Source organism: Myotis nattereri, assembly GCF_964212035.1.
Source record: "Myotis nattereri genome assembly, chromosome: 1".
Lineage (NCBI taxonomy): Eukaryota > Metazoa > Chordata > Mammalia > Chiroptera > Vespertilionidae > Myotis > Myotis nattereri.
Window position 1 is genome coordinate 27,213,565 of NC_138075.1, and position 15,758 is coordinate 27,229,322.

A 15,758-nucleotide genomic window follows, 5' to 3' on the forward strand; every position below is an offset into this window, starting at 1 on the left:
AGCAGAGAGACATCTGTGCGGACACAAGGACCCACCCTGATCCTGACATGAGGCAGGCTAGTCAAAGGGAAGGGAACTGACTAGAAGCTGCTTCACATTTGGCAAAGGCAAGGTAAAAAAAAAAAAAAAAAAAGGTTTAGGGTGGAGCTAATGCCTGTTTCCCATCCAAGTTTGCTTGCTCTCCTCCCCTAAACCTTCCATCACCAACACACACTCTTACTTTTAAACAAAGAACAAAGGCCTAAAAATGAGAAGAGAAATCACTTGCACGTAACCAATTTCAGGTTCAAATGAGAGCAGGGGGTCCAGCTTAGAAATCACTGCACAGTCCAATTCGTTGCAATAAATATTTACAGAATGCTTTGCAGTGTGACCAATAAGATCTCTATTCTGCCCTCAAGGGTTTTCGAGCTTGTTCATTTAACAAGACAGGACCATGCATGAAGTGCCGAAGGGGCCGGCTAGTGCTAAAAAGATGCAGATGCTGGCCCGGTTTCAAGATGCTCACGGTAGAAGGACTAGCAAAAGTTAGAACACACGAGCACCAGATATAGGAGTTGTTAGGAGGTGAGCGTGATGATTCTAACCAGTAGGGAGGTTCCGAGAGAGTGACGTTGGAGCTGGGTTTTGCAGGATGAACCAAGTAAGCAACAAGAGGCAGGACAAATGAAGAATAGACCTAAAACTATTTATTTTAAATGTCTTATTCGGTCTTACTCAGACTTCTGGACCTTCCCATTTTCTCAAACTTCTTAAATCTATTTCCTGCCTCCACCACCAAAAAAAGTGGTACCCACAGGTTACTATGAAACATGCATTTATGTGTTCATTCCACAAACACCTACAAAGTCAGTCCCTTGTGCTGAGCTCTGGGGATACACTGACAGACAAGATGGGCACAGTTCCTGCCCTCACTCAGCTCCCAACTTTCAAGGGCAGACAGAGGATTAGACAAAGACAGGCAGCTAGCTTGGCCTGACCATCCATTGGCCTTGGGGAGTTCCTCCCCCCACCCCCATCCCATCCTCCCTGTAAAACATTTTCAGTAAATTGTACAGGATTACAGAAATGGCTGTCTCCTTGGTAATTAAAAGGATCCTAACCATGCCCCAGGTATCCATGCTGCTCAGAGCTGAGAGACCAAAAACTCAGGTGCTTCCTACATAATAGCCTCCAATCTGATACCTGATCACTGCTGGTTTCCAGCGTCAAACAAATGTCAGGAATTTTATGAAGGCAGGAAGCGAATAAGGGGGCAAGGATTGGGGTCTAGGCCTCAGGGGAGCTCAATTAGTGAGCCAGATAAAGTTAAGCCAAAAGGGCATGCTCTCAGTTTCCTAGAAAGCCAGCTGCAAAAGATGCCAATCCCTAAGCTTCTGTCACTCAAAAGATTAACAGAAGAGTCCAAGGGGTGCCCAAGGGAACACTGCAACACGCCAGATGTTTCTGCTCCTCCCATGACACTGCCACTCGCACTCAGAGCCACACTTCAGAGGCCACCAAGGAGCCACATGAGAGAAGTGCAGTCTTTGCAATAGGTGGAAACTCAAAGACAGCACCCTTTAGCGACACAAACGTCCAAAAGTATTATTACTAACCCTCTCTTACAGGCTTGCCTGATGCATCTGGGCTCAGTATTTTCTCATTGAGCTCTCTCTTCCTTTAACAGTGACGGCAGCCCTGGTTTGACGAGCACTCCCTGCAGCTGCTTGGTGGTGTGGCAAGCACACAACCTGTAAGTCCATAGAGACTGTGCTTCGGCTCCCAGAGCTGCAAATGCACCGTGGGTGTTTCAAGCAAGCCGTTTGGCCTCCCTGGGTTTCACGTGCAAAATGTTCTTATAAGCATAAGCGATCCTGGAAATCTGTAGCCCAAGCATTCATAAGTGGTAGCCTATTGTTGCCTATAAATGCACGCAGGTAGCCACATGCTCAAGACAGCAGCTTCCCCTGGGTACTTTCTAAACACACACGTGGGGGGGGGGGGGGATGTGGGGGGGGAAATGCAGGTGGGACACACACAAACATATTCACAGTTCCTATTTATGTCCTCTCACTTCTATCGAATTAAAAACTAAAGAAGTTGGAGGAAAACCTAACCAATACCCTAGCTTTCCCCTACAAGTTGCTTCCTCCGATTTCAGGAGTCAGGGAAGGAGAGCCATATGGCTTAAGACGCTAGACATGCCCAGCAGCAAATAAGCCCCCCACCATTTGTCTCCAGGCCCCTCATGTGGGCGGGCATCCAGATTTCAGGAGGGGTGCTCTGGTCTGCATCTCTTTCTCGACTGTTCCTAATTATTGGAGGGAACGCCATAGCTCTCCTGACCTCAGCGTTTAAGAGCTGCGGGTCCTAATATCAAACCAAGCAGCTTCATTTAAAAGGCATCCTCAACTGCATCCATAAAAGTCACTCCCGGAGCCCTTACTTGCCCCAGCTTTGGAAATGCCTGCTGTCGAGGATTTATGACACGCCCTGGATCTAATCTGCGGCACTTTAACTGCTGCTGTTGCACATCTGGTCATAAAAGCAAAGGCCGGCCCAACACGGGGACAAACACTTTTCTTTCCTAAGTGGCTGCAAATCTGATCTCACGGTGATAGCCCGGCTCGGATGCAATCAGCCAGCATCTGGGCAGTCATTAAAGCTTGTCAAACTTTGCAAGGCTTTTGCTCTCCACACGACAGCTATAAAGGCGATTCTCATATAGCAAGAGCTATGAATAGAGAACCTGCGACCTGAACAGGTGGTAAGGAGGCTAGGCCCACGGAGACCCAGGAAAGCACACATGGATTAAGGAGCCAACCTTGTTTTCACAAAGGTCCTAGCTACTTCACGGACTCCCAAGATGTCAATGGAGGCAAGCAGCTACCCTCGAGAGGCCACCGGCCTGGCATAAGCTACTTCTTGGCCAGAGGTTGTCTAAGTACAATTTGACTGATTGTTTGGTCCAAATGAACAACAAGGTGGTTTAATAGTACTTTTTAAGGCAGTGGAATTCTTCATTAGACCAATTTGGGGGGAGGGGGGAGGGGGGGGCAATAATCTAGACCAAAAATGAACACAATGCTGTCGGTTCCAGGGGAGTTTACAATGCCCTGTACAGCCTGTCCTGTGCACAGAATTGGCACGTTTCACATCGTTCAGAATCTCCAATCAGACCAAGGTTCAACAAGGAGTCCAGGCTCCCAGCCCCAAGCCAGGGGAAGAGACCCTTGCACGCTGCGCACCTCCTTTCCACCACCTCACCACAGCCCCCACCCACCCCCACCCCCCACCTCTAGCCTCCTCCAGGGCTGTGCCCAGCAGGAGGGAGCATTAAAATTATCTGCTGTGGGTTTTACGAGCAGCGATCGCTTTTTAAAACAACACAAGGTCCTTGTGTGGCTCTCGGGTAACCTAAAACTCTGGAGGCAGAGCTGCCCCCCCCCCCCCCCCCCCGCCGCCTGCCAAGAAGGCCAGCGCTCCGGGAGCGGGAGCGGGCGCAGGGTTGAGACCACAGGGCAGCCCTACTGGAGCGAGGAGCGAGCCTCTGAGACCCAGGAGGCACCCCGAAGGGTCTTGGAGCAAAATGCCCGGGGAGAAGAGAGCTGTGAAGAAAACCCATCAGTGACAGTTGGGGTTTGGGGGGGGGGGGGCGGGTAGGCAGAGTCGCTGCTGCAAGAAAGGATTGGGGGTGGGGGACAGACAATGGGAGAAATTTTTATTTCAGCAACTTCGCCAAGAAGCCCTCGGGAGACTTGTGGGGGGCGGGGGGAGACAAGGTCTGACACCTCCCTTCCTCTTTCCCCCTCCCCCCGCCCCCGCCCCCCCCCCCCCCCCCCGAGGATGAGAGCGAGCGACCTTCGTCTCCGTCGGCAGGTAGGCGCGCGACTGGGGGCGCACTTACCCGGGGGCCGGTGGTGCGGTGGCCGCGAGCCGGGGACAACTGCACCAACACGAGCAGCAAGTGGGGCGTGAGCAGGCGGGCGCAGCGCGCGGGCAGCATGGTGCCAGCGGGCTGCGGGCTGCGGGCCGGGGTCGCGGGCTCCGCCGGGCGCACTGCAGCGCCTGCCTCGCTGCCTGCCTTCCCGCGGGGGCCCTGGCGGCGGCGGAGGGCGGCCGGCGGCGGAGGTGCAGCGCGGACTGGCGGAGGCTGCGGGCAGAGCGCGCGGTCATGAACCGCGAAGGAGGGAGCTGGGGCGCGAGCGTGTGCTCTGCGCGCGGCAGTCGCTCGGCTGGGCCGGTCCCGGCGGCAGCAGGTTGGTTGCCAGAGCCTGGGCCATGGGAATTCCCGTTATAAACCCCCGAGGGGGGCGGGGCGGAGCCCGAGGGCCCTGATTGACGGGCCGCGAGGCCCGTAGCAGCCGCCCCTCTGGCAGGTGAAAACCAATGGGAGAGAAGATAGAGGGGCGGCTCGCGGTCCCCCCCCCCTCCCCCAAGAGGAGAGACACACAGTTGGTCCCCTCCAGTGGGCTCTGGCAAGAGGGATGGAGAGGAACTTTCGGCCCGCCCTGCTGTCCGAGGAAGCCTGAGAGAGCGGCAGCAGCCCTAACCTACCAGAACGCCCACCCAGCTGACAGCAATGCCTTAGGCTCCTATCGATTTCAGCACAAGAGTTTGAGCTGCCACAACAGCCCAGTGAAATAGACAGGGAAAGTCTCCTAGCCCCATTTTTCTGATAAGGGTCCTGGGGCACAGAGGCGCCAAGACACTGCTTACCCGCTGTTTCAACACCAAGAAGAGCTGGGAAGTCACTGGATGACCCCTACAGGGTAGGCTGTTTCTGGCGTTGGGAGTGGGGAGTGGGCATTAACTTCTTTCAAAGAAGGTGACACCTAAGTCCTACAGCAGTTGTCCCAGGACCGGAGAAGTAGCAAAGAGACAAGGTGAAGCCCTGCTTGGCATCTGCCTCCTGGGAGGGCCCTGTGAGTGTGGAATAATGGCCCACCAGTGGTCTGTGGTGGATCTGGGATTGGAACCCAGGCATTCTGGCTCCCGGCCTTGAACTGGAGGGCCAAGGGGTAGCCTCTCCGTGGCCTGGGAGCAGGGATCAAAGGGGCCAGTGTCTCCTGGTGGGGGAGAGGGAATCTGTGGATGCAAAGACCCCAGAGATGGGTCAGAGGAGGGAGGGAAGACCCCCTCCTGGGTGCCTGACGCACTTGGATAGGACAGTGCAGCAAAGGGTCCAGTTGGATGTTGGAAGGTTCTGCCCAGGGTGGTCCCCAGAGGGCCATCTTGGGAATAGCCAAGCCTCACACCAGCTCCAAACCAGTACAATCGCCCAGGAGAACCAGGTTTCTCTCTTTGTGTGAAGCACAACCCTTAGAGTTTACTCCGTTGGTATGGACCACCCACTTCACAAGAAAAATTCTTTTCCCCACCAGACTAGAAACAGCACCAACGCTTAACTCCTCCTCCTTGTCTGGGCCTGCGAGGCCCCGACAAAGGTTAGCTCTGCTCCCCTACGACTTCCCTCCTGGGTTGTACGAACAAGCTTCCCACCCTGTAGTCAGTTATTCTTCCAGAGAGCAAACCTGGCTGCACCACTCCCTGCCTAAAAGGCTTCAACTCTCCCCAGCACCCTCAGATCAAACAGCCTGAACTTGATGCCGGAGCACTAACAGCGTACTTATAGTTCTCCAAACAAAAAAAATGAAGAACACCTCTAAGAGAACTGCCTAGCTTCCTCTGCTGGGACACAGTGCAGTGGTCAGACCTGCTCTCTGGAGCTGGACAGGATGGGTTCAAATCCTGGGTCTGCCACCTAGTGGTATAACCTTGCATGAGTCACTTCACTTGTCTGGGATCCAATTTTCCCGCTGTAAAAGGGATAAAAATACCATCCACCTCATGATTTGTTTTCGGGGGTTTTAAAAAAGATGGAGTATATAAAGCCCTTAGAATGATTATGTTAAAAGTATCACCATCTGGCAAGTAGTAGATAGATTCAACTTCACAGGAAGTAAACGGATACTCCATGAGACTTGCCTGCCTTCATTTGGCTGGTGAATGACATTCGAGATTCAAGCCCAAGTTTTCAGAGTCTAATTCTGCCTCTCCCATATGATGACTGTAATGGACCATCTTTTTAAATAAATAAATATATGTATTAATTTAGAGAGGGAGAGAGAGTTAGAAACATCCATGATGAGAGAGAATCATTGATCGGCTGCCTCCTGCATGCCCACACTGGGGATCGAGCCTGCAACCCGGGCATGTGCCCTGACTGGGAATTGAACCATGACCTCCTGGTTCATAGGTCAACGCTCAACCACTGAGCCACGCCGCCGGGGCTGCAAAGTCCCATATTAAAAGCCATAGGATTAGACGATCCCCGTGTGCTCCTTGGGAATTTCTTCCGTGCCCTGCGAGGGAACGGAGGCTGCTGAGCTTCACTGAGCTCCAGGGAAAGAGCGTGGAAACAGCAAGGGTCAGCCCTTCCTGGAAACGGCCCTTGCAATCTGGCACCCTGGGAACGCGCCCAGCTGGACTCGTGACACTTGTCCAGGACTCCTGCGCCTCACGCAGCACTTCCATCAATTCCCACGTGCCCACCTAAGTGTTTACCCAACTAGGGCTCCGCAGGGTGGAAATGTTACCGCTGGGCTCAGAAGCCTGACGGGTGTGTCCTGACTCTACCACCTGGCTATCTGCACCCCCATCAGGCTGGTCAACTTCTTTCTGTTGCTGGAATTATTGAGAAAACTGTTGGAGTAAGTAAATATGCTTGAGATGGCCCCCGTCTCTGGCAGCGCCAACTGCCCAGGGAAAAGGCATTGCAATAGTCCTTTCCATCCATAACACCACATGCTGCCTTCCAGCCAGACTGCTTGCTTCCAAGTAGTCTCTGGTCCAAAAGACTGCATTATTCTGGATGGCAACCATGTCGCTCCATTTAAAATATGAGCGAGGGCTTTCCAGTTACTTTGCTCAGCAAGTATTTTCTTTCCCTCTGGTTGGCATGCAGGGCCTGTTGAAACCATGGCCATCATTCAAATGATGCATTTTCTTCTCCAGAAAAGGTTAGAAATTCCAGAGGACTGTTAGTCCCAAAGAGCGTCGCTTTGCCAGGCTCGATCTTTAGATCCAAGCAAAGAATGAAATTGACAAGTTTCTTCTTTCCCTGGAGGCCAGGCTAATAAATAAATCTAGCTATCCCAGCATCTGGTCTGTCCAGTTTCAGCCATACCTCTGGTCCTGTGGGACTTCTATTTGCAAGGGGATAGTTCAGTAGAAGAAAAAGAATACTTTATATCCCGTATTGAGGCCTAAGGGCCTCACATATTTAGTCCTAGCTAGGCATGCCCATTTCAAATAAGTCTGTTTCTGCCTAATCCAGAGGAAGCTTGCCTTGTCCTGTACACAGGAATAAAACCTCCCCGTTCATTTTAACAAGCACTTTGATGCATCTCCTTCTGTGCCCAACACATGCCCATCATTAGGAGGGACCTTTGGGTGCACACCCTGCCCTCTGAGAGGTTACAGTCTAATTAAGAACACACAGCAGACAGGTACTTGGGGACCACATTGGAGAGCGAAGCCTGAGATGTGTTACAGGCACTCGGAGAGCGGGGGCCCAGAACAGAGCCAATGGATAGGGAAGGTCTCATGAAGAAGGTAGATCTGGAATGGGGCTTTGGAGAAAGGGGCTCCTATCATATAAATACACCTTGATTTCTGTTTGCTTCACTTGTGACAACAGCTACCAACAGAAAAAGGTGAGTTGCATCTAAGGTCCGACTCTTTTAAAATAAACTACTGAGCTCAGAAGCCTGGGACACCAAGAATCCTGGGTTCTGTTTCCGGGTTTATAAATAACTTGCAGTAACACTTGGCATTGGCTGGGGAGTTATTATTAGTCCCATTATGCAGAGGAGGTTCACCCACAGAAGTTAACCTTACCAGGTCAGTCCTTAAATTTTAGATATGCATGAACACACACACACACACACACACACACACACACACACACACGGTGATGGATGTGTTAATTAACTCAATGGGGGAGTCAATTCACACTGTACACACATATCAAACCACTTTAAATATCTCACAGTTTTGTCAGTTACACCTCAATAAGGATGTAAATATGCATGACAAAAATAATTATAGTGACAATTTAGAAGCTTATTTCTCTCTTTTGTACCCAAACTCCCTTCACAGTGTAGTGTGGTTCCTTCTAACCTAGGGTCCTCTAGTATCACTCTGTCATTCTTAATGAGCAGCTTCTGCCTCATGGTCCAAGATGGCTGCTCAAGTCTAGCCATCACATCTGTTTTCCAGTCAATGGAGAGGGAAAAGGGTGAAAGAAGAGCATGCCTCTATTTTGTTGTTGTTGTTGTTGTTGTTAATCCTCACCTGGAGATATATATCCATTGATTTTTAGAGAGTGGAAGGGAAAGGGAGAGACAAAGAGAAACATCTGGTGAGAGAGGGACCCATCGATTGGTTGCCTCCTGCACTCACCCCAACCAGGGCCAGGGAACCTGCAACCAGGTACATGCCCTTGACCGCAATGGAATCCTGGACCTTCAGTCCACACAGGCCGATGCTCTATCCACTGAGCAAAACTGGCTAGGGTGAGCATGCCTCTGTTTTTAAGAACACTTCCCAGAAGTCACATTTAATTTTATCTATTGGCTAGAAGAACGTAGTCATATGACCACATCTACTTTCAAAGAAGGCTGGGGGATGGGAGAGGAATGTTCTTAGCTCAAATAGGCCAAAGGTATTCAGTAAAAATCAGGGTTTATGCTGCTAAGGAAGAATAAAATACTGGGACCACTAAAGTAGGGGCTCACATTATTATGACAGCTTGAGTTGCCAAATGAAAGAACCATGGACAATGCAATGGAGTCCAGAGGATTCAGTGTGGCTTCCCTCTAGCTCTGCATGTCCAGCTGAAAAATACTAATGGTCTTAGAGCCAGACACCCAGACTCTTTTTTTTAGATGTAATTGACATATAACATTGTATTTGCCCAAGGTGTATAACATAATGATTTGATATTTGTATATATTATGAAATGGTTACCACAATAAGTCTAGCTAACATCTGTCACCTCGTAGTTACAATTATTTTTCTTGTGATGAGAACTTTGAAGATCTACTCTCTCGGCAACTTTCAAATATATAGTACAGTATTGTTAACTGTATAGTCACCATGCTGTACATTCTATCCGCAGAGTTTATTCGTCCTATAAACTGGAAGTTTGTACCTTTCGACTCTCTTCACCCGTTTTGCCACCTCCATCCGCCACCTCTGACAACCACCTAGCTGTTCTCGGTATGAGCTCAGTTTGTTGTTGCTTTGTTTTATTTTTAAATGTCACAGATCAGTGAGATTATACTGTATCTATCTTTTTCTGATTTATTTCACTTACCATAATGCTCTCAAGGTCCATCCATGTTGTTACAAATGGCATGACCTCTAATTTTTTTATGGCTGAATAACATTTTACTGTATGTGTATGCCACATTATTTTTATCCATTCATTCATCAATGGACACTTAGGTAGTTTCCACATCTTGGCTATTGTAAATAATGCCGCCAAGAACATGGGTGCAGGCACCTTTTCAAGTTAGTGTTTTGGTTTTCTTCCGATAAATACCAGCAGCAGAGTTGCTGGATCACATGGTAGTTCTATTTTTACCCAGACTATTGATGCCACAAAAAATTTACTTCTGGCATTTCCCTCTTGGTTTCTTCAAGCGGGAGGAACCAAGAACATACTTTGACAAAGCTCAAGCCACATGGTGCCAGGGTGGCAAGAAAGGAGCCTCTTAAAGAGACCAGTGGTCAATTATGATCACCAAGAATAATGCACATCTTTGTGAAAATATTCTTGGCGATCTTCTGTATTCATGTTTCTATTACTTTCCCCTCTTCCACCTACCGAGGAATCTCTCTCTTCATTCAGTTACTTTTCTGTGACCCGGTTTCAAAATTAGTAATAGTAGTAGTAGTAAGTGGGAGGGCTTAGCAAATGCCAAATATGCAGACCTTAAACACACACTCTGGCATTTACTCTATGAGGTAGGTGCCATTATTGTCCCCATTTTACTAAGAAAGGAACTGAGATTTGGGGGAGGCTACATAACTCACATAGCCAGAAACAACTATCAGACCAGAATTTGAACCCAATCTACCTTGTGCTACCAGCAGCTGAACTTTTTTGCTAAGCACTTTTTCTATGTGTTCTCATGTCCTCAGGCTCAGCCTGTGGAGTCGGTATTATTAGTGCCATTATGCAGATGAAGAACTGAGGCTTAACCACAAAGATTAACCTTATCAAGGGTGGTCCTTAAACTTTACGCACACATCACAAGTTTCGGCATCCTCTTAAATCTATTGGTTTTAAGAGTCAGAAGCATATGCTATATTTGCACTTGATAGTTTGTGTATTACTAAAGGCTGACTCCTGTTTCCGTGTATATGGGTTTTCCGCACTCACCTGCTTTGATTTTCATTTGTGGGCATCATTGGTTTGTATTGTTTACACTGAAGCCCAGGAGGCAAGGAGCCTTTTCCATGTCCTCACAGTTGGGTCCTGTGAAGGCCCAACTGTGTAATCACCACAGTTGGGTACTCCACAGAAAGCATTGCCAAAAGGTCCTCTCTCCTGTAAATCATCCAAATCCATTGACACTGAGACAAACTAGTCAATCAAACAAATGTCATTGCATTCCAACAGTGTACCTAGTATTGCACTAGCCACTGGGTACACAATAAGGACAAAGGGAGAAGGTGATTAACCTCAAAGAGCTTACAGTTTATTGGGAAGACAGACATTATGCAACTAATCCTATATAATAAAAGCCTAATATGCTAAGTATCCAGTCGTCCGGTCAGCCATTCAACCAATCAGAGCGTAATTTGCTAATGATATGCTAAGGCCGATCAACCACTCGCTATGACGTGCACTGACCACCAGGGGGCAGATGCTCTGACTGGTAGGTTAGCTTGCTGCTGGGGTCCGGCCAATCGGGACTGAGCAAGACGGCCTGGACACACCCTGGAGCCCTCCTGTGGTCCCTCCCCGGCTGGCCAAACTCCCATGTCCCTCCCTGGCCCCAGTCATGCACTGGTGGGGTCCCTTGGCCTGGCCTGCACCCTCTCGCAATCCAGGACCCCTCAGAAGATGTTGGAGAGCCTGTTTTGGCCCGATCCCACAGGCCAGGCCGAGGGACCCCACTGGTGCATGAATTTGTGCACTGGGCCTCTAGTTATTAATAATTCACTAATTACAAGTGTCCACAGAACTGCAAAGATGTACAGGGTATTTTGAGAGTTATTAAAAAGATGCCTAACTCGGTCTGGAGGGTTAGCTTTCCTGAGAATATGATGTTTAAGCTGAACAAAGAGAAGGGGGAAAGCGTTCTGGGCACAGCAAACAGCATGTGCAAGAGCTGGAGAGAACATGGAAGTAAATTTTCGACTAACAAGATCACTCTTATCCCTTTAATTCTCAGTAATTCAGAAAAAAAGAGTTATACTATTTACTATCTGGGTCTGATGGACTCATTTCATGTTTTAATATACTAGCACAGAGACAAACCAGTCAAACAAATTTTATGATTTTTAATAGTTTATTGATTTTTCAAGAGAGGAAGAAAGAGGAAGAGAGAAACATCAATGTGAGAATGCAACATGGATAGGGGCTTGAGCCTGCAACCCTGGCATATGCCCTTGACCAAGAATCAAGCCTGCAACTTCCCAATGCACAGGATGATGCCCAATCAACTGAGCCATACCACCCAGGGCTATGTTTTTATAGCTTTAAGTCATTTTACAAATAATTTACAGAAGTAGGAATAAAGGGATACTATATTCATTATCTATTGCTACATATCATTAGTCCAAAAACTTAAAACAACAAACATTATCTCACCATTTCTATGGATCAGGAATCTAGGAATGGCTTAGCTGGGTGGTTCTGGCTCAGGGTCTCTCATGAGGCTGCAATCAGGGCCAGCTTCATAGGCGTGCAACCTATGTAGCCACAAAAAGTCTCACATTTGGCTTAATCCTCTGCTGTTGATGTCTTGAAATTTTTAATAATTTTTTAACAAGGACCCCCCCATTTTTGTTTTCCTCTGGACCCCATAATTTTTAAATATATTTTTATTGATTTCAAAGAGGAATGGAAAGGCAGAGAGAGATAGAAACATCAATGATGAGAGAGAATCATTGATCGGCTGCCTCCTGCATGCCCCCAAACTGGGGATTGAGCCCTCAACCCAGGCAGGTGCCCTTGACTGGAATCAAACCCAGAACCCTTCAGTCTGCAGGCCAACACACTATCCACTGAGCCAAACCAGCTAGGGTGACCCCATAATTTATGTACCCAGTTCTAGTTGCTGCCAACCTATAAGCAAAGGATTACCATCATCTATGGCTAAAAGACCCACTTCCAATCTCAGCCATGTGGTTGTTAGCAGGCCTCTATTCCTCACTGGCTATTGGCTGGATACTTTCATTCTTCTCCATGCGGATCCTCGCAATAGGATAGCTGGCTTCTGCCCAGAGCAAGTGATCAATGAGAGAGGCCAAGATGGAAGCCAGTCTTTTATAACTTAATCTCAAGAGTGACATACCATCACTTCTGCCATATTCTATTTATCACACAGGCCAACCCTGGAACAATGTTGGGGAATATATATGGGTGTGAATACCAGAAGGCAGGGATCAGTGGGAGCCATCTTGGAGGCTGAAAAATCAACTTTGTTAGAAATGTTAATAAGAATTTAAATATAGCCCAGCCAGTGTGGCTCAGTGGTTGAGCATCAACCCATGAACCAAGAGGTCACCAATTCGATTCCCAGTCAGGGCACGTGGCCAGGTTGCAGGCTGGATCTCCAGTACAAGGTGTGCAGGAGGCAGTCGATCAGTGATGTTTCTCTCTCATCGATGTTTCTATCTCTCTATCCCTCTCCCTTCCTCTCTCTCTAAGAATCAATAAAAATATTTTTTAAAAGAATTTAAATATAATAAACCCAAAATTTTATTCTATATTTTCCTAGTTTTGATGGCCATCATCTTTGCTCCATAATTATAAAACATTTTCATTTTCAGATTGATAAACATAATATCTTCAATCCATTTCATGTTTTTATTTCTACATTATCTATTTCCTCTTTTTATACACACCTGCCTTCGACATTCGACTATCACAAACCACTTCAAGTAAATGTTGGTGCACAAAAATCTAAACGATCACTTTTGTTTTTGTCCGACATCTTATCGAGGCAGCCGTGGTAGCAGCTGTTCAAGTTTCACCCTGCAGTCCAAGGACAACAAGAAGAAAGATGCTGACATGTGTGAGTGAAGTAGGGAGCAGACAAAGCAGGTACTAGTGGAAAGAGTGGTCCTTGGAGAAGCCACCATGCAATCTGAGGAGGTACAGAGGAGACGCTTCAGGCAGAGACTGATATTGAAGAACAGTTTGGCTAAAGAAATGCTCTCCGAGTTCTTGGGCACATGTATAATGATCGTTCTCGGATGTGGCTCTGTTGCCCAATCCGTCCTCAGTCGCGGAACTTCTGGAGGAGCCTTCGTTGTGAATGTTGGCTTTTCAGTAGCAGTCGGAATGGCCGTTTATGTGGCTGGGGGCGTCTCTGGTGGCCACATCAACCCTGCTGTGTCTTTTGCAATGTGTCTCTTTGGGCGGATGAAATGGTTCAAATTTCCTTTTTATGTGGGAGCCCAGCTCTTGGGAGCCTTCACAGGGTCCGCAATCCTCTTTGGTGTTTACTATGATGCATTTATGTCCTTTGCTGGTGGAGAACTGTACATCGTGGGAGAAAATGCAACAGCACAGATTTTTGCAACATACCCAGCTCCGTATCTGTCTCTGGCAAATGGGTTTGCAGACCAAGTAGTGTCCACCATGTTCCTCCTCATGGTTGTCTTTGCCATCTTTGACTCCAGAAACTGGAGCGTCCCCAAAGGCCTGGAGCCCGTTGTCATCGCCCTCCTGATTCTGGTGCTTACCACCTCCATGGAACTGAACTGTGGCTGTGCCATGAATCCAGCTCGAGACCTAGGTCCCAGGCTTTTCACTGCTTTGGCGGGATGGGGGTTTGATGTCTTCAAAGCTGGAAATAACTTCTGGTGGATTCCTGTCGTGGGCCCTATGGTTGGTGCTGCCATGGGAGGCCTCATCTACGTTCTTTTCATTGAAATCCACCATCCAAACCTGAATACAGACTTTGAGGCAGAACAACCGAGGACAAACTAGAGACACATGAGTTTAGTGTGGAAATGTAGCGGCGTGTTCAGTCCTAAGTTTACAGTAGGCTGAGCTGATGTTCTCTTCCGGGAAGACGGCATCCAGGTGTCTGTATAGTCATGAGACTGGGGGAGATCTTCCCAATTTTCTCTGCTAGCCATTTGGGACACTTGATTGGAAAAGCATCTGAATAAAGCTTTGAAAATACTGACCTCTTCTCTACCAGTTCCCCCTGCCTTCAGAGTAACATGGACTGTCTCGTGAAAGAGACTTCTCTCCGCCCTGTTTGTTTCATTCTTTCATGTGAATTTTTTTTGCTGAGTGAGCACTGATAACTTGAGACTTCGACCTTGGACTTATTTGGATGGTCTCAGCTGCATTATCTGTATGAAACAGCATCACCAAAGCCTTATTTTCAAACCCATAAAGGTTACATTCTGAATATTAAAAATAAGAAGGAGGAGGAGGAGGAGGAGGAGGAGGAGGAGGAGGAGGAGGAGGAGGAGGAGGAAGAGAAAGATACTGGAAAGTTGGCCAAGAAAGACAAAGACCCAGTGAACAAATCTGGGGGCAAGGCCAAAAAAATGAGACACGGTCCAAAGACAAAGTTCAGGACAAGCTCCATAACCTGGTTTTGTTTGACAAAGCTACATAGGACAAACTCTGTAAGGAAGCTCCCACTATCTGCTTATTATAATGCCAGCTATTGTCTCTGAGAGACTGAAGACCCCAGTTCCTTGGCCAGGGCAGACCCTCAGGAGCTCCTTGGGAAAGGACTTATTAACCTAGTTTCAAAGCACAGAGCTCAAATAATTTACACCAGAAACACCGAAGGTGGGGATGCCCCAGCTGCTGGTGAAGGTGCAGGAACAACAAGTCCCATCAGCTATACATTTTGAGAAATAAAGCATCATTACATTTTAAAGATCTAAAATATTAAAGAATATTGTCAGATGTCTTCTTAGGAAAACAGAAAGCCTTAGATTCTTGTCATAAAACGTTGTATAATTAAGTTCATCTGGTTGAGTAACTGCATGAAAATACCATATTTCCTCTTTTTCCTTAAAAACATATTCTTAATTCATTGAAAATCATCTAGGATATCATTGTCTAAAGATTCATAGGCTAAGATTTCTTTTACACAATCAATTTCACCACTATCATTTGCTTATATTCTAGAGTGCTACATTAATCTTCTGGTTTATGTAATGCTGTAATTATGAAAACTCATCCTCTACCTCTCTTTGCCATTATAGGGAGAAAAGGAAAAATTCGGCCTTTTCAGTTATATCAAATGAAACTAAAAGCAGACCACAAAGATGATGTCTCCAGTTTTTTTTTATATCTTCTTGAAAAATTATATAATACTTTAGGCAGTGAATTAAGAAAACTGGAGGATGATAAAATACTGATGATTTACTATACGATTGCCTCATCCTTCTTGGTAATTCCATCGTTCTTCAGTTTCCTTACTACTTCAGTCTTTCCCACCAAAGTTGGGAATAATTGATGAATAATGATAAAATCATTCCTAGGAAGACAAAAA

General features: G+C 47.3%; 2 protein-coding genes across 2 annotated transcripts in view; one reads left to right on the plus strand and one right to left on the minus strand.

Moving 5' to 3' along the window:
- Positions 1 to 4,297, minus strand: part of SMOC1 (SPARC related modular calcium binding 1) — a 137,860-nt gene extending 133,563 nt beyond the window's left edge. Inside the window, exon 1 of the mRNA XM_081087628.1 lies at positions 3,890 to 4,297. Within this exon, the coding sequence (XP_080943754.1) occupies positions 3,890 to 3,988 (99 nt within the window). The 5' untranslated portion in view covers positions 3,989 to 4,297. The remainder of the gene's footprint in view (positions 1 to 3,889) is intronic.
- Positions 4,298 to 13,366: 9,069 nt separating this feature from the next.
- LOC308514228 (aquaporin-9-like) lies at positions 13,367 to 14,221 on the plus strand (the record flags this gene model as incomplete). Its single annotated transcript, XM_081084310.1, has 1 exon — positions 13,367 to 14,221. The coding sequence occupies one exon, from the start codon at positions 13,367 to 13,369 to the stop codon at positions 14,219 to 14,221; it is 855 nt and encodes a 284-aa protein (XP_080940436.1).
- Positions 14,222 to 15,758: the final 1,537 nt, after the last annotated feature.